The sequence below is a fragment of the Daphnia magna genome, linkage group LG8 (genome assembly GCF_020631705.1).
Source record: "Daphnia magna isolate NIES linkage group LG8, ASM2063170v1.1, whole genome shotgun sequence".
Lineage (NCBI taxonomy): Eukaryota > Metazoa > Arthropoda > Branchiopoda > Diplostraca > Daphniidae > Daphnia > Daphnia magna.
In genome coordinates, this window is record NC_059189.1 from 2,124,358 (window position 1) to 2,142,513 (window position 18,156).

Here is an 18,156-nt window from a genome sequence, read left to right on the forward strand (position 1 = left end):
AACCTGTTTGATTGTTTTTGCCTTTTTGTTTTGACTGCCGTTAGTTAGAACAACACGTTCAATTATCCCCCTCCCTGGAAAGAAATGATCGACGTATCACGTAATTAACTGCTAACTATTTTAGGTGGAGCTCGTCAGGTTCCCCCCCCCTTTTTTTTTTTATTTCTGGCCTGATGTTCCAGGCGATTTACCATTTGTGTCCGTCTTGCTAGTTCGTGTATCGCTCGCAGCTGGCGGAAAGAAAAAAAAAAAACACATTTCTTATTCGACATTCACATGCTCTTGAAGCTCGAAACCAACGATAATAGCCAAAACTATAATAATAAATAAAAGGGAAACAGCACAAGAATATCAACCCGAAATATCAAAGATAAGCTGAGAAACCACGCGTTCACTTTCACTCCCGTTCATGTCCCTTTAAAAAAAAAAAAAATGTTTATGTTGGCTATATCACCAAACCAATCGTTTTCACACGCAGGGACATACAACAACCATAAAAGCAATCGTGCGAATACTTCGGTAGCTGCAGCTGCGTGCCTGGCTTTTCACGAAGGAGGAGTGGGGGCGTCGTTGGGAGCTTTGTGTGTGGTATTGTCTCTAGCCCCCTTAAGAAAGGGGCCTAGACGTTGTTGTTAGGTCGCCACGTAATGATGGGGTTACCATCCGGCAGAGGAGCTTTGAAGATTTAAAAACGAAAAAAAAAAAAAAGGACCTTGATCAGCAGCTTGAGTCGTGAGAGGTCTGCACTGTAATCAAGAAAAAACAAGAGAACGTGAAAATATTTTTGCGTCCTCATGAATTTTTTTTTTCTTTTGGTGGACACGGTGGTTTGAGTGAATGGCGTTAAAAACAGGTTTTATTTCTTGATAAGAAAAAATTACGTAAAAGAATTGAAGAACGAAGCGGAATTCCATGGCATTTGCTTGCCCGTTAATGGCGACTTTATACTGACAATTTGAACGCAAACCGCCATATTTAGGAATTTGTTTTTCTTCTTTGTAATGGAACATTTCCTTTTTTTCCTACTTAGACATACGTGGACGACAAACACGTCCTTGCCGAATCGTCATTAAAAACAGCTAATGACAAAGCGCGTTGTAGATTGCTAATGTAGCAATCGTCCGTAAAAAGAAAAGAAAAAAAGAAGCCTGTCGCTATTAAACAAAATGCCTTCAACTAAATTGAAAGGAATTTTTTGTTGTTGTTTCCAATTCAATCCGTTTATTACGTTATGTTTGATTACACGACCTGAACGCCCACGAACGGTGATATTTTTTTATGTATATACGTTGGAATAGAATCACGTGGACGTTGTAAAATATGATTACTTTCCGTTGAAAATGCTGTAGAGCTCCGCCAACACGTGCGCGCATGCGCGACTGCTATAGACCGGAACGGGAAGAAGAATAAATAAAAAAAAAGCACAGGTGGTATAGGTGGATTGAACGGGATGCTATGACGTCATATGTATTGTTATCCGAGCCGTACATATATACAGACACGTAGGTGGGCAAAACTCGTGTGTGTGTGTGTGTGCGTGCAGTCGGGCATTGTTGTAGAAGGGAGGAGTGTTGCGATAACGAATGTAAAAACGTAGTTGCGAGTTGGGTTCAGTCGCAATCATTGCGTCTGTCCAACCCGGCGTGACACGGTTTCGTCCATTACACGAGTGACGTCAAGTAAAAACAAAACACCGGTGTGCGTAAATATTAATTAAAAAAAAAAAAAAACATAATAATAGTAATAACTGGATACTTTGGTGCGTGTGGTGAGTTTCAGACAATTGGATACTTTTGCTTTGATTGCGCTGTGCGTTGCCAATCCGCTAATTCAGTTGTTTAAACAGGGTCTACGACCTGGTAGCTAAACATTATGCATAATAATAATAATAATCAGATGGAATTATTCGGATCACTCTGCCGGAAGAGTAACCACTGCTTCTTTTTTGATTGTGTGTGCGTATCGTTAAAAGAAATAACCTAAATGTTTATGGTCGGAGTATGTTGGAAGAAGAAGCAGTAAAAGTGTGTACCATGCTTATTAGTATCCCGTTAGAAACCGGCGAGCCACGGAATTTTTAGAAAAGAAAGGAAATAAACAAATCAACAAGGGAAGCCGTTTTTTTTTTTTATTTGACGAATATGACTAATGTTTAGTTGTTTTGTGTTCCGGGGTCTTTTGAGCAGTGAATGGATTTTTTTTAGGGGGGGAACGGATGGGTCCGGTGAGGATTTGATGCAATCTGTGGCATATCTAATTCAGTCAAGATTTTTTTGTTGTTGTTGTTGTTCCATCGTAGCGGAAAGCCCGGAAGCTGATTTGAACGTTTTGTCGATCCGTGTTCCCCTTTTCTTTTTCTTTTTAAATATATAATAAATAAAGAAAAATGTTTTGAACGCGAGAGGGCAAAGGCGTGTGAATGTTCCCATAAGAAAAAGAAATGGGTTGATTATTCCGTTTCCCAAGATTCCTATCAGTCGTTTTGTAGATGTTATTTAGGTTTCTCATATGTTTTGAATGACGTAAAGAAAAAGAAAAAAAACGAAAGAAATGTTGGCCAAGTTGGATAAATGCCATCGACATACTTGAAACAATAAAAGGGAAAGTCGCGTGTATTATTTATTTTTTTTTTTTTTCCTTCGGCCATGTTTTTTTGTTTGTTTTTTCTGTTGTTGTCCCATTTTTAGTTTTCGGTTTCATTATTATTATTACGATTTCAACTGGTAGATTGTTTGGCTGCGCAACGGCCAACTGTTTGAACTTCTCTAAATGTATGCACGTTGTCGAAAAGGACTGAAATTGTTCGCTGGACTAACAACGCGCTCACGAGAAGGGCGTGAACACGCCGTTTCACGGGATTCTTTCCGTGTTTCCCAGCCCTTTCATTTTTTTTGTTTGTTTCTTACCTCCAAATCCCTCCGCGATTCTTAAATCTCTTGGTAATGTGAGAAAATTCCGCGTTTGGAAAGATTCGACAGATTTTTTTTTATTTTTTACTTTAAGTTAACGCGTTCATTTCGCCGCGTGACCGCCCGCTGAAACGTTGACATTTATGTTTGGAAACTAAAGCCCCAGATCACGTTTCTCCTTGGGATGACTGTGAACGTCATTGGTTGGATTCTCGTGTTCTCTTCCGCTTCACGCGACGAACCGAGAAATAAAATGACTCATTCCATTTTCTTTTGAAATTAATGAATTCTGTCATTTTGATTCGTTATCCCTGCCAGCGACGTGCTCAGAAGCGCAATCGTTAACTCTACGCCATTTACATTAGTAATCGTTTTTACGTCATCTCATTTCGCATCAAATTTACATCAAATCCATTTTCAAATTTCAAATCCATATCTCGTTTAACCCAAATTCATCATTCAGCTGTTGTCTCGTATGACATTATGGTGTCTGCTGTTTTCTGGGTCGTTCGTGACATTGAGGGCATTCTAATTGTAACAAATGTTTATTCTCTCTCTCTCTTTCTTTTTTATATAACTCTACGTGTCTAAAAAGTGCGTGTACCGCTCGACATCTGCGCCTTGCGTCATAGCTTATTATTTACATAGTAACGAGACAAGGGACCTTGTTAAAAAAAAAAAAAAACCACTGCGTAAAATACAAAATATTCCAACTAGCAATGATTGGCGCGCTATTCTTCTGTTACGCGTCATCACTAACACCGCTAAAGCTTTCCATCTCATTGGTCAAGCGTAATGAAGATGATGGAACACAACCCGTATCTGTGTCGGGAACGTGTCTATAGACCACCGTTAGCTTCTTTGTTCCCGTTTGTTTCGCCATTGACGACAAAAACTAGGCTAAAGAGCGAACGCTCTTCTTATCAGTCGCGAAGGAAAAATAAGATAAACACAATGGGTGTCATTTATCAACAGACGCCGCCAAGGTGTTTACATCTCTGATTACGGTCGAATGGGTGCGCTCCGTTTCTCTTATGTTTCGTTCTTTTTTTTTTTTTTTTTTAATTCCGCGTCCCTACGCGCAGCTTCCGCCGTCCACGCCCGTCTATAGAGTCATGCGTTATGTGTGTCTAAACTATAGTCTGAAATTCGGGTGCACAAAATCTTTTATGTTTATCTCATCCGTCCGTTCCGGCCCAGCGGTGCTTTTCACTTTCTGGTATTTGAAAAAAATAATAAAAAAAGGGGGCAGCTAGCGGACTGTGCCTCTTTATTTCGTTTTAGTGGATGGAGGAGATTGCTATATCTTTTTGTTTTCTTATACTGGTCAATCGCCATGGCCATGGCATTATTATTCAGATCGGGTATAACGAAATGGTAGTCTATAGTAGGAGCGAATAAAAACTGGCAGTATAGTTCTTTTTTAGTTTGTCGGTGTGTTTCCCTTCTTTTTTCTTTTTTTTTTACGATCCCTTTTCTTAAATTCAAAGAATCTTTCGGCATTTTTTTATTCACGGGAAGAGAGTTGAAAAAAAAAAAAAGGGAGAAGCAAATGGTGTTTCGTTAACTGCTGAAATTATCCTTGTAAACAGTTCTTGTTGTTTGTTTCCGAATCCGGGTTGGGTCGTGTTGGATTTTTGCCCGATTATTTTAGTGTGGGTTATTTTGAACTCCACCCTCCTGCTGTGAGTACGGGAGTGATTGATACACGTGCAATGATCTTGATCTTTTGCCGACGATTACCCATTAACTTATGCCAGAAAGCCATTTTTACGACTTCGCCCTATGACTAGCGAATGATGCAAAAACTAATTCCAATTGCGCCATTGTTAAACACTTGACTTGTTGTTATCTCTGCTTATCTGTGTAAATGATTTTTTTTTTTTTTAATCGGTGGTCTTTTCGGGGGGGGGGTTTTCTTTCATGATGTTCCAGAATGCGAGTAATACAAATGACAACGGACGGCGACGTTCGAGCCGGAGACAAGAAAATCGAGAAACCTCGTGATCCTGATCGTACCAGAGATTTGTTTGGCGTTCAATTGGAGGTAAGCTTTAAAATATTCATTACCTCATTTCCACGTTGTTTTTTTTTTGTGTGTGTGTGTTGTTGTTTTCCTGCCCTTGTAGTACTCGATCATCTCTCGCTGAAAATTGGAAATTACGTAACTTTCTTTTATTCACCATCACGATTTTTTTGTTTTTGTTTCCAGGTAACGAGTTTGCTGCTGGAAGGTGAGCGTCGCAAATTAAGTGTACTCCAACGGGAGTTGCGAGGAGCATTGAATCGCGAAGCTGGCTCATTAAAAGCTAAAGAACGCCAGCAACATGAACTCATCTTGGCCATTTCGTAAGTTTTTTTTTTTTTCAAATTCTATTTTTCTTTTATTTTTATTTTTTTCGTGTTAAAAAATAATAATAATATTTGCGAGGGTTCAAAATTTTGGTCCTTCTCTTATTTCTCCCTGCGTGAGTCGAAACGTGGAATTGATTACTCGAATGACTTGCCTCCATTCTAAATCTGTATTTTCTTGTGGTGTTTTTTTGTTTTTTTCTGGGCGGATTTGTTTGGATGCCCCAACAGGAGAATCCAATCGCAGTACGATCACCTGGAGCAAGAGTATCGCCAAACTTGTATTGGCGCTCTACGCAGTTCAAACACCCGCGGCTGCGGCAAGGTAACTTGTAGTTAAACGAGAAACTGACTTGATTTCCATTTTCTGATTTATTCGAATGACTCTTTTTTGGCTTTTTTCAATTCATACTTATTATTCATTTTTTTATATTCCATTCTACCGTTTTTCCTATTATTGTTGGTTTATTTATTTTATTTCATTTTTTTACAGAGTGGTCGCAGCCAGCCAGCTATCGGCCTCAGACAGACGCCAAAGGCTAGGGTAAGTCACAAACACAATTGTATTCAAACATATTCAAATTTCCTTGTCGTTTGCGGTTTATTGTTGAGTTGATTGCCGGGTTTCTATTATCCGTGGTTATTTTAAACGAAAAAAAAAAAAAAAGTGTGAGCTCCAGCAATACTGATCCCTTCACGCAACGCCATCTGTGGTTGAGAAATGTTGGAAATAAGTTTTTCTCTTTACACGTGCGATGGCGCTCGCGATGTCTTTTTAAAATTTACCGCTAGATGGCGTACGTTTTTGAAAAGGCGGTTTTTTCTTCAGTCGGTTTGAAATGAAAAATGACTTGAAGCTCTATCGAGTGTGGATACCCGCATCTTATCGTTCGTGTTTGATTGTCAAACAAAGCGTCTGTGGCTAACATACCTACCTCTAGGGTGAGGGCGACAGTAGGGCACGCGTTCATTGGTAGAAAACGAAGAAGAAAAGAACAAGAAAAAAACCTAAACTTAAACAGACTTGAAGACCGAGCCCATATTTGCATCCCGGGGAACCAGTTGTTTGTCGCGTTCCATCACGCTGACTGCAAAGGAGGGGGGGGGGATTCTGTCCCCCTCTAACAGGACTACGTGCTTCGCTTATCTAATTTGAATAGAGGAGAAGAAGAAGACTGAACACACTTGCCGAATGTGGTATGGCTGTCGCGGCGCCGCCCGCCACGTCTGACAGACATTTCGGTTAGCTTTTTTTCAAATTTTTCTTTTTTTTTTTCAAGTTCCCGCTTTTGAACTTCACAGTTTGAATAGCACGTCGCAAATGGCTCGACCACTCACGCATATAGACTTTCCTTTTTGTTAGTGTTACAGCCGTTTCGGTTCTTTTTACTTGCTTGTCAGCCGTATTACACGGCTATCATCCGCCGTCGTGACTGGAAGCGCAATCGCCCTTGAAGCAAAACGAATGGGCGAAAATTCTCATTTTTCTTTCTCTCTCTCCTGTTAAACTTTATTTTAAGAACTCTCCGATTAGGATATTGTGTTTGTCTGTCGATATTAATAGCATAGGCGTCCCCCTTTCAAAACTAGAAATCCATCGCATTTAAGAGACATAAAGATATTGGATATTTATTCATTTTCTCCAAAATCTTCCATGTTGAAAATTCCAAATTGTATTTTGTTTGTTTTGTTTGTTTTGTTTTTTTAATCCCGCCTGTTATTTGAGACTTGTGAAACTCTACCAAACACCTTGTAGAGTCAGACGCTTAGAACTTAACGAATCGTTCATTACGTATGCAAACTACGCGTACCGTCGTCAAGATGCGCGTTTCCCTTCAGTGTTGAACAAACAAGCGAGGAAGAGAGGGGAAAAAAATGTATTGCGTGATTGTAATGAACTGCTGGAGGCCCTCCTTATTCGGTCAAGTCAAAGAGTCCTTTCACATGACGATTACCACACCTTTTTGAGCCGTACATTATGCCCAGCGGGCAAAGCTACCAACAGTTGAAAAACGATTCGTTGTAAAAAAATAAAAAAACGTTCGTGTGCGTTTCCATTTTCTTTGAAAATAGAATAGGAAACAAAATCTACTTGAATTGGCTTTGGTGTAGGGGATAGACATTTTTTTTTTAATGAAAAGACCCTTGAGAAATTGATGCTAATTATACACCGCGCACGAGCACGTCCGGTAGCGCTACCAGTATAGGTCCCCGTAATCATTTCAATTTGATCGACCACCTTTGTGTACGTAGGAAAACGACGACGCCCTACCGCGTTATGGCCGTATGCAGGGGCACTTACCAATTGTTTTTGAAAAAATATGAAACCAAACGAATTGGCGTCGCTTTGTTGTTGATCTATGATATGTATGGACGATAATGGCGTCTCTGTGGAGTCTCGTGTTGTTTTCTCTTGTTTTGTTTTGTTATTCCAGATAAAAAGCGAAAGAAACAATCGAAATCAGATATGCGGGTCGTGTTTCTAATTTTTGTACTGGGTGCCCTAAAGACGCAAAGAATGGATGTTGGCAATGGCCACCCGCAAAAACAAGGCAAAAATAATCATTCGTTGTGTTTTGCTGGTGAAAGTCGCTGTTATTTTCTGTCCTTTTCGTAACGTGATTATGCGCATAACTATAAACACGGCATTAAGGGACTCTCTTGCATTTCGCGCACACATAATCCATCATGCAAAATAAGAACAACACAAAAATGGGAGAAACGAGTTCATCAAAAATAAAATTTAAAACAAATTTTCTTTTACTTCTTTTTCGTCTCAACTTTGATTTCCATTGCAAATTCCAATGTCAGGTGTCGTAGCGCAGGTGTTGCGCACGAGCCGCTCACCATAATCATCGTGTGTGTAATCATTTGTGGGCCGTTAGACCGCCTGCGATACACTTGCGTGTTCCTCTGAAAAGTAAAATTCGATAAAAGAATTATTGACGGCCCTCGCCCCGTGTATACTGGTCATTAATTCATTCTTAATTTAGTTTGAATGGATACAAAGAAAGTTTTTCTATCTTGGGTCGGAGCGTGAAGTTTGCGTGCCACCAATCGCGTAGACCATCCTACTTACACACACACACTCTGATGTATAGCGCATAAATCTAGATAGCGTGACTGTGTAGTTGCTTGCTGCTGCTGGATTTGAATAATTCATCAGCACATGACGAAGGGAAGATGAATGGCAAATGTGCAAACACATTTAATATGCGCGTAAAACGAAAGGGGACGGGGAGAGAGATGATTAACGGCGTCGTCGCTTGCAATTCGCTGTTTTATTTAGGAAATGTCTCAATGGCTTTAGGTGGAAGAGGGGAGGACAATCCCCCCCTCAATACGTCGGATAAAATTATTCAGAAATTCGTGAACCCGAATGCGCGCCATCGGGAACAGATCATTAACTTAATGAATTCAGAGACTCGGGGCGATGTGGTGGTCATTGACGCGTTCATAAAAATGAATGTAGAAAATCAAAGCGAGGAAGAAGAAGAAAAATAAGCGAGCCATAAAGAACAACCTCCAGACAATTGTTTCCCTTTCCCCTCCGCATAATGAAAAATAAATTTCATGTGTTGGGCAATATCACTAGAGCTTCTTTCTTCGGGACATTTCACTTTGCCTCTATGGGGTGCCGCGACACACGCGCCCATTTTTGTACGGGATCGTTCAATTTCCTCCCTCTCTTTTTATATATTTTATCTATCCCTACAGGCACACGTAAGGGGGGAGGGGGGCTGACACTATCGTAACAGCAGTTGTTTTAGGACAATCCTTTCAAAAGCAATGGCCAGAGAAAGGTTCCTTTTTTGAAAGCGCTCGTACAGAAGGAAATTGAATGTATTTCTCAAATGTGCTACTATACGCTCTGCAAAGCTCGTAAACAGTAGCTCTCTCTCTCTCTCTCCGTCTTTGTGTTAATACTAAACTATAACGGGCACCACATTCGTCTCTTTAAACTCTCTCACGGTCCGTGTTGTACGGACTAGTAGGAGAAAGAGAAAGCAGCTTGCTCCCTGTTGTCGTTGGATAGTCATTAACCGTTGGACGTGTCCGCACTCTTATTTCTAAATGCATCGGGTTCATTTATCTTTTCATCGACATTCAGCTTTAAATAAAAATGGGGGAGGGGGGGCTTTCAGTAATGTTTATGTATTATGTGCGGTTTATTTTTTTGTTAATCAAACCATCAAGGCTAGCTACTATACGTTTGACCCCACAATGGCGGATTTTTTTCTTCATCCATCCATCCATCCAGAAAAGAGGGAGATACGGTGGGTCGTTATTTTTGAAAGGAGATGCACAAAATAGAAAGAAATGGGTAGAAAACAAAAGTCCAAGGTCTGCCTGGGAAAATGGCAGCAACGGCAAACCTCTTTGGCCAGGTAATGGATGGATGGAGTGGGCCTCTCGTAAAAATTCAAGCGCCGTTTTTCGTTTGTTTTTTTTTTTTTTTTTAGTAGGTGTCTCGTGGGAGGCGCTTGCTGCCGTTATGACGTAATAGAGACACCGGTACGCACAAAACCTTGTCGTAATTTTGTGTACATTTTTTAGTTTCCTTGTTTCAGCTTTACACACAAAAGTGAAAAGCAGTTTTCGTTTTGTTATTTTCGAGAGCCATGTTTTTCTGTTTTTTTTTTTTATTCCGAATACTTAAAAAAGAAAATGTCGGCTCGTTTATTTCCTTCCTTTTCTTCGCTCGATCGGCAGCCGGAGAGAGCACCGGGTGTAGGAGAACATGTGTTGCCATGGTCGAATGGCGGAGGGGAGCAAAAGAGGGGGGAAGCTCTTCAGACCGTTGCCAAAATGAAAAGAAGAAGACAAAAAAAAGGAAAATACTCATTTTTTCCAACTGTTAGACGAAACTTTCCCGGCTTCAGACAAACACTTTTTGTGTAGCGTTTGAATGAAAGGCTTGGCTTTGATTTATCACAATCCTTTTCCTCCAATAGCTTTCCAATTGATTATCAGCAATGAAAAACAAAACATTTTCATTTTCGATTAGGATAGAAAGAAAAATGTCTTGTTGTCTAGTTTTGCTTTATCGCGAAATTCTAAAGGAAAATCCCACTTTGATAGGAATAGGTGTGCAGAGCAAAGTCCCCTCTATTTGTTCGCAGCGCGCGCTCATTCACTCGGCGCGCCTCTTTTGTTTTCTCCCTATCGCTCTTTTTATCCCTATTCTCTTCTTCTTTTTTTTTCATTCGGTTACCTTTTTCCTCCGCTAGATGGCGACACGGGCGTCCCTGCGCGCGTGTTTGGATGGGGGATAGGGAGGTGGAAAGCATGGCGTAGGAAAGGGGGCGATGTAAAAAGGAAGAAGGCGAAAGAAAAAAAAAAAAGCGCGGGCTTCTGTGCATGAGAGACCCACTCACAGTGGAGGTCTGTCCTTCTTGCCAGTCGGACGCTCTAAAGTTTGTTCTATTTCCATTTCTCTGTTGATCAAATTTCGAATTCAAAAATTGCACAATGTGAACTGTTTTTGTTGTAATACTCTTGATAACGAAAAGTGGCAGTTATTAACGTGTCTGCAAAGTGATTTGAACGGCGTCGATAACATTCGTGAACATTGAATGGATTCCGTATGTGGTGTGACTCGAAATTAACAAGGCCAATCAGGTATCAATGTTTTTTTCAATGATTTGGTCCATATTTTGGAAGCACTCGAACGAGAATAACTTGATATTGTTGGCCGTGGTGTGTTTTCTTTTATGAGTTGGAATAGAAAAATGCAGCATCCAACCCGCCCCCCTTTCCCATTGAATTGGCTCTGTATTCTATTTAGAGGCTCTATATTGCACGTCTATAAAAACTAATTTTAGTGCGCGTCTCAGCCCTGTGAAAAGAAAGAAAATTAGAAGAAATCGTAAAAAAAAAGGGAAAATGCGAAAGCCATCGAGCGAGAAATAACAATACAAAAAAAGGGCCGGGCAAAATAAAAGAAAGAAAAAGAGGCGGGAATAATGTTTGCAGTAAACAAGACGACCGGCTGTCGTCGAGATGCTTGAATAGTTTACTTTGCCTTTGCGATGTCATTTCGGATTAAATAAGTCTCAGCTGTTTCTTTATTTTATTGCCTCCGTTTACATTTTCTGCCTATCTGGCAAATGAAAAATGCAATCATAAAAATAGACTTTGAATACATTTAAAAGGGGGGGGGGATTTTCTGTAGGATCCATGCCTCTGGCAATCGGCAGCCATTGTTACAGAGGACGTTTTAAATCCGAGTCGATCTGTTTCGAAAGCCCTTGACATGTCGAAAAATGTTTGAAGAAAATCGTTTTCTCAACTCATTCACACAATCTTTTGTGTATAATGAAACGGCGGCGTCTACGCGTGTGTTGGCCTTTGTTAATGAAGAATCATTTCGTTGCCACACACACACACACGAGAAAATCTCTTGGAAATCAGATGCCCCGTTTGTCCATGATTGCCAGTTTTTAACGAGGCGATTCAAATGTCACGTCCACATCGCCTCTTGTTATTTTCTGTTGAAGAATAACAACGTCAAAGTAGCTCCTACTTTTCTTCTTTTAAAAACGTTGATTGGCTATTGCCCTCGCCCTGATGCTCCATTTTAAAATTCTCTCTTTTTCTTCTTCAAAAACAAAAAAAAAAAATTCCTTTGTTAAAGATCCCCTCTGGAAATGAATATAAACACCCCATAGGAAAATGCTAAACAGTCTTGTAGAAGCTGGAGTGTTTCTTTAAAACTCCCCCGGATCGTTAGAACTATATTTATTTTTATTTTATTTTTTTCTTTCTCTCCGAATGGTGGCGAACCCCAAGATCGTGTTACGTAGATCAAAAAGGAGACTTGACTTTTCGATAGCTGGCGACCATTTTTATTTCATTTGACCGTCTCCACTTTTCGTGTTATTTCTTATATTTTTTAAAAATAAGAATGTCTTAACCGATTGTGTACGCTATATTTAACAGTGGGATGGGCCATCGTCACACGTTGTTATAGAATTCCTCATTTGCATAGAGTATCACTATCACCGTCCGGCCGACATCTTTTTAATGTTCGATTTTCCTGATCTGTAGGAAGGGGGGGGTAAGGGGACCGAGAGGTAGAAAATAATGTCTAAATTCTATTTCCAACACGGTTGAGGTTTAATCTCTTCCCTCTTTCATTTCCCATGCACCGTTAAATCACTTTCAAGCTTGTAAATCAACGGAGACAAAGTCAATGCATTCGAACGTTTTCTCTTTGACCTCGACAATTTCTTTTCCGAGGGGTGTTTTATTTTATTTCATTTTGCTAGGTAGAAAATTTATTTCCATTCAAACAGAAAAAAAGGGGGGAGGGAGGGATGTCATGAGAGTCTATTGAAAAATCCAGCATCCTCTTTTGAGAGATGTCTGACAAGAGAGAGAATGGAGAAAACAGAGGGAACGTCGTCTCATGTCATAAAAAAACAGGATGGGAGAGAAAATGTTTGAAGCTGAGAAGAATAAAACAAAAAAAATCCATTGGGGTCCAACATTTTCGGTGTTGAAGGATGAGTCTGCATTTGGCCATTGTTTCTCCCCCTCCACCGCAGCTACCTGTACAACTATCCCAACAGGCGTAATTAGCTCTTTCAGTTCGACTTTACAAGGCTTATATGGTGTGTGTGTGTGTGTGTGTTATCAACATCGACCTTAGCGGTGGAACTCGTAGAAATGTTGAATAACGTCACCTTTCATTTCTTTTCTTCTTGTTTCAACCACTTTGTGGCGAAAATAAAAAAAATGTTACTGTTCTCCTTTTTGTGTTAAGACACACCTCCCCCATCAGTAGAGGTGAAAGCTGAAAAATACGATTAGGAAAGACAGGAAAAGAGAAACGGACGTCGTATATATTTACGTATTTTTTTTTTTCCGAAATAGTTGTTGCAACGCAGGGAGAAGGCATTACTGTACACGTTCCATGTACACACACATATGGTCAGTGCGGAGGTAGGGGGGACGTCCTAAACAAATAAAGGCAACATACACACGGACTCTGAAAACTTAGAGACAGTGAGAAAACCAATAGTCTTTTTTTTTCTGTACGGTCATTTGTTATTGAAGGGTTCCCTCCCCTCCTCAGCAATTTTTGTTTTCCTTGTCTCGAGAATGTTAAAAAGCCAGAAAAGATTTCTGTGTAGGCTTTCGTGACTGGATGCACCGTGTTTGCATTTTTCATTTTAACGTTGGCTATCGTGACGATGCTCTGTTTATTAAAAGCATTTTTTTTTTTTTTTTTTTTAACTCTTGACCAGCCAAACTCCTGTCCAGGGGTCTTCAATTTTATGGTGATGAAGGTGGCCGCGCTAGGGACTGGACTAGTAGTTAGGTTTATTTCAAGTAAATATACAAGCCAAACTGCGTGTGGGCTCCGGTGTTGTTAAATAAAGAAAAGGGGGAGTAAATGCTTTTGCCAAGGTATTTTTTTTAAAAACAGGATGATGGTTCATTTTTCTCTTTTATTCCACATCAATTGCGATGACCTTGCGGTTGGCTACGATTCAAAAATGTTCCCGCGCATTTGGTCAATTTTGTTTGTCTTTTTCCAAACGAAAAAAATTCGGTTACAATCGGACAAGCTTCAACACCGACAGTTTCCGGTTTCGCGTGAGGGGCGTGGCGGGAATGGACATTTGTGTTGTGCTACTTCTATTTATCCGGATGTCATGTCCACGTCACGAACAGAAACGGGAAGTGCAATGTGTATTTAGTAGACCGTGTGTTTTGGGGGGGATTTTCTCTCTGGTTTTTTCATTTTTACCCCAACTGGACTTGAAATGGCCGAGTTTCCGCATTGACGTGAAGGACGTTCAGGAGTGCCCAACCACATGCGCTTCATCCACAAAAACAGCTGGCATCTCCATCACGTGATGTTTATTCTTAGTTTTTCTTTTTCAGAAGAAAATTCTTGTCTGTTTTGCTCCGGACAGTTAAAAAAAATTTTTTTGTTTTCCTTTTAATTGATTGGACAGATTCACCTCTTAAGACATTTCAAGAGCCTTAATTAAAAATAGCTCAACAATATTTTGGAAGCCTTAGAAATAAAAATAAATAATAATAATAATAAAATGCGGCAGTTTTAATAGGAAAACTGCGAGATCGTTACGTTGGCTTCTTATCTAATCGTTTCAATGTCCAGAGGTTTTTGGCTAATGTTTTCGTTCTAGTTTTCTAATTTCTTTTTTTTTTCTTCTCCCTCTCTCTCTCTCTCCTTGTAACTGGATCTCAATTAGCAGTAGATAATTCGATTGAAAGAAATGGTCCAAGCTCCCGCTGAGATTACAACGAGAAAAAAAAAGAAACTCTTTTTTCGTTTTCGTTTGTCTTTGATGTGAGATGGAGGCGTGTTTTACTCGCTCACTAGAGCAAGATAGAGAGAGTGTGTTGTCTGTGTGATTAGGAGTTTTATACACACGTTAATGATTGCAGGACCTCTTTTGCCAAAAATTTTTTTTCTTGGCTTCTTGTCCATATTTTGTTGTTGGTGTGACGTCATTTTTTATTGCGAGTTTTATTATTTTTTATTGTTGTTTTTCCCCTCGCCATTAGTATTGTTTTTTTTTTCTTTATTTCTTTGGTACAATAGATTTTATTTTATTTTTTTAACGACGAATCAACCTTGTGCGACGCTGCGCAATTGGACCCATCCTGAATTTGTTAATGGACCCCAACAACAACAAAACGTAACATTCTCACGTACTAAAGAAAAGGGGGGGGGTATGTTGCAATTGCCTTTCGTTCGAAAGTCCCTGGTAGCTACATTTGAATCGAAAATTGTGATTGTAATGAAATTCAAAGTTTCAAACCTTCAACTCTCGAATTTTTTAATTTAGTTTTGTTGTTGTTGAATGGATTAAATTTGGGTTTCCAATTGAACTAGAACATCGAAACAGGTCTGTTGAAATAAACATTTCGAAAAAAGAAAAGAAAAAGAAACACACATCTTTAATTCCAGGAGAAGCTCTGAGATTGCAGAACAAAATGGAATACCCCTTTTTGTTTTTGGGGCTCTGAACGGACGTTGATAGATTCATCGGCGCTTTGTTTTGCTTTCGTATATTTGTTTGTTTGTTGTTTTTTCTTGGCGTGAGCAACCATTCCATCTCTCGCTGATCTGGGGGAGGGGAAATCACATAACTATTGTATATGAGCTCCCCCTTTTTCGTATATTTCTGATTACAGTTTTTTTTCTCTTTCTTGCTGGCTGATTGATTGATTGGACGGTGGAGGGGGGGGGGGAAGGCTGGTTTTATTATTCTCCCTTTCATTTTTTTTTTCTTCTTCGCTGACTCGATTCCCAATCGATTTTGGGTGGTAGAAGAAAGGAACAGGTCTGATGTCAGCAGTCACGTTCGTGTGTGCTTTAGTATCAATTGAACGCACACATTTTTGCTATGCAAGCGGAAAAACGTTTCGTTACGTACATTGTAGGGTTACGGTTTCACTTCTTTTTTGGCTTTTGTTTTGTTTATGGCGTGCGTCTTTGTGGGCGGTTTTATTTTCCCCGCACCCGAGTTAGGATCGGGTGACGACATTCGGTCACTTCAGTCCACCCGGATGACCGTCTTAAATGACGTTTCACTTGTAACGTTCTTTGACCTCAATCCTACGCTAAAGCGAAAACCTGATGCTGCATTTTTCGCCTCTTTATTGTCTAAACGATAGAGATGATTTATTCGTTTCAAATATTTTTTTTACAACATCACGGCCGTTGTTTGATTTCCCCAAAGTTATTCTCGCGCGAAACGTTCGTGACTTGGCTGTTTTCTGACATCTTTTGTTCATTTTTTAAAACAATATCCCCACCCACCCCACTGCATCATTTTTGAAAAAAAAAAAATAAAATAAAATCAAGAAAAATGGCATCGATGGACGACGTGGAATTGCGAGAGACGGTGGAATCGATTTTGGGTCAAGGCATCCGCCTGCTGGATGTCGAAAAAAGACGAGCTACAAATCGGAAGAAGTGCTGCTCATCAACGGAGTGGCTGTGCCGTTAGTCGGCGCTGACGGCGACATTATTCGTCAAGCGCTTCTCAACGGCCAAGTGCCGCCGTCTGACGTCCTCAACGCGCTACTCATTTCGGCCGGCATTTGGCGCCACCCGGTCCGTCTGCAGACGGAATTAACCGTCAAACAGACGACACTCAACCGAGACGCCATCACCGTCTCGCGCAACGGCCGCGTCGTCGACGAGCGTCTCAAAGAAACCAAAGAAGAGGATCTGCTCCGCAAAACGTCGACGGAAGTTTGGCGGGCCGTGGCCGGACCGGACTCGACGACAGACAAGCGCTTCCAGCCAGACCCTAGGGCTTCTTCTTCGCCTGCCAATCCACTTCCGACCGAAGCGACTCGCAAACAAGATGAAAAATCTGACATCCGTTTCCCTTCGGACGTCGATACCGCCGATGAGCAAACTACCAGTCCATCTCCAACTGTAAGAATCTCTCGCGTGTCTGTCTATGTGTGCACAGTTACATCCAGACTGGCGGAGGTGCGGGGGGACGGGGGGGGCGATCCGTCTAATGCATTCGTAGAAGCGGACGGGACTGATAAAAGAAACGATGAGGGATTATTGGATCTATTTTCCGTGTTATAGCGAACGACTTGATTAGTAAGGGGGAAGAAAGAAAAAAAAAAAGGGACTACTACACCCAAGATGGAGGGGGGAATTTTTATCGATTGGATTGCAGACAAATTCTGACTCATCGAATGACTCAGAATCCGTGTGGACACCGGTCCGTCATCCCATTCGGCTATGCAGCAAACGAAAAGAATGGAGGATTCGAGTGGGGGGGAGGTTGTTTGAAGAGAGGCTAGAAACACGTTTGTGTGTGTGTTGCCCCCCTACTATTTGATGAGTGTGGCGTAGGCGCATAGGGGAGAGAGGAAAATGAACGGATAAACGCGTTGCCGATCGATCGGCACGTGCTCTATTCGTTTTCATCTCATTATGTACGTGAGATCCGGAGGAAGAGCTGCGCGAAATAATAGCAGGACAAAGTGGTACGTTATCACGTAGGCGGAAAGTTAAGTCGTAAGATGGAAGAGCAGTTTTGTTTTTTTATTGCCGCGCAATCTCATATGGTATGCAGCTGCAATTTTCTGGCCCATCTTGCGGATCTACTTGGAATTGGGCCGAAGTTTCGTGGGCGAAACTTCGTCCGCTTCGACAACTTTTGCAGACTGGGTACTGCGCAGTGAGATAAATAGCGGATGCAAAATTCAGCCATGCGGCAATGGCGATGACAGACGCAATATCTCAGACTCGTTTGTTTGTTGTTTTATTTTTACTTTTTGTTCCACTTTTGCGTGTTGAAATTGAACATTTTTCGAGAGGTTCCGATTTCTAAGTGAACCACTCAAAACAAAAAAAAACACGGACATCGCAGAGTTTTTATTAGATTTTCTTTTTTCTTTTTTGTATTGGTCTTTTGTTGGCATTGGAGGCTGGTTGAATTTGTTTTTTTTTCTTCTTATTTTATTTTATTTTGCTTGCTGGCCAATTTGTGTCTCTCGAAAATAGAACGGCGGCCGTCTAACGGTAGCACACGCGTGCCGCAACTTACGGCATGTGCGGTTATGTATACACAGAGAAGCGGTGCGTCTATGGCAGAATGGCATTCCCTCCACTGGATGGCCGATGCGCTCGTGTCTCGTAGTGTGTAGTAGACTATGAGTCATCGCCGTCGTGTGGTAGTAATCGGGAATGGAGATTTCTCACGTCAGACGCGTGAAAAAATTGTTGTCGCTGTTGGCCGATAGATGGCACTCCTATTTAAATGCTGTCATAGGTGGGAAAGAGCGCGGAATGCCATCGGGAGCTTTTCTTTTTTTTGGGGGGGGGGGGAAAGCTTCCGGTCCGCTTTTTGATGTTCACGCTCCTTCTTTTGAAGAC

At 40.9% G+C, this 18,156-nt stretch overlaps 1 protein-coding gene across 5 annotated transcripts in view; it reads left to right on the top strand.

Moving 5' to 3' along the window:
* Window positions 1-18,156, top strand: part of LOC116929400 (ras-GEF domain-containing family member 1B) — a 50,707-nt gene that overhangs the window by 15,360 nt on the left and 17,191 nt on the right. For 4 of the 5 annotated variants that reach the window (XM_032936613.2, XM_032936614.2, XM_045178500.1 and 1 more), the window contains 4 exons: window positions 4,845-4,956; window positions 5,122-5,258; window positions 5,493-5,586; window positions 5,755-5,805. In XM_032936613.2, the coding sequence (XP_032792504.2) occupies window positions 4,846-4,956; window positions 5,122-5,258; window positions 5,493-5,586; window positions 5,755-5,805 (393 nt within the window). In that variant the 5' untranslated portion in view covers window position 4,845. Of the gene's footprint in view, window positions 1-249; window positions 1,769-4,844; window positions 4,957-5,121; window positions 5,259-5,492; window positions 5,587-5,754; window positions 5,806-18,156 lie in introns of those variants that run through there. The other variant, XM_032936616.2, reaches the window with a different exon arrangement.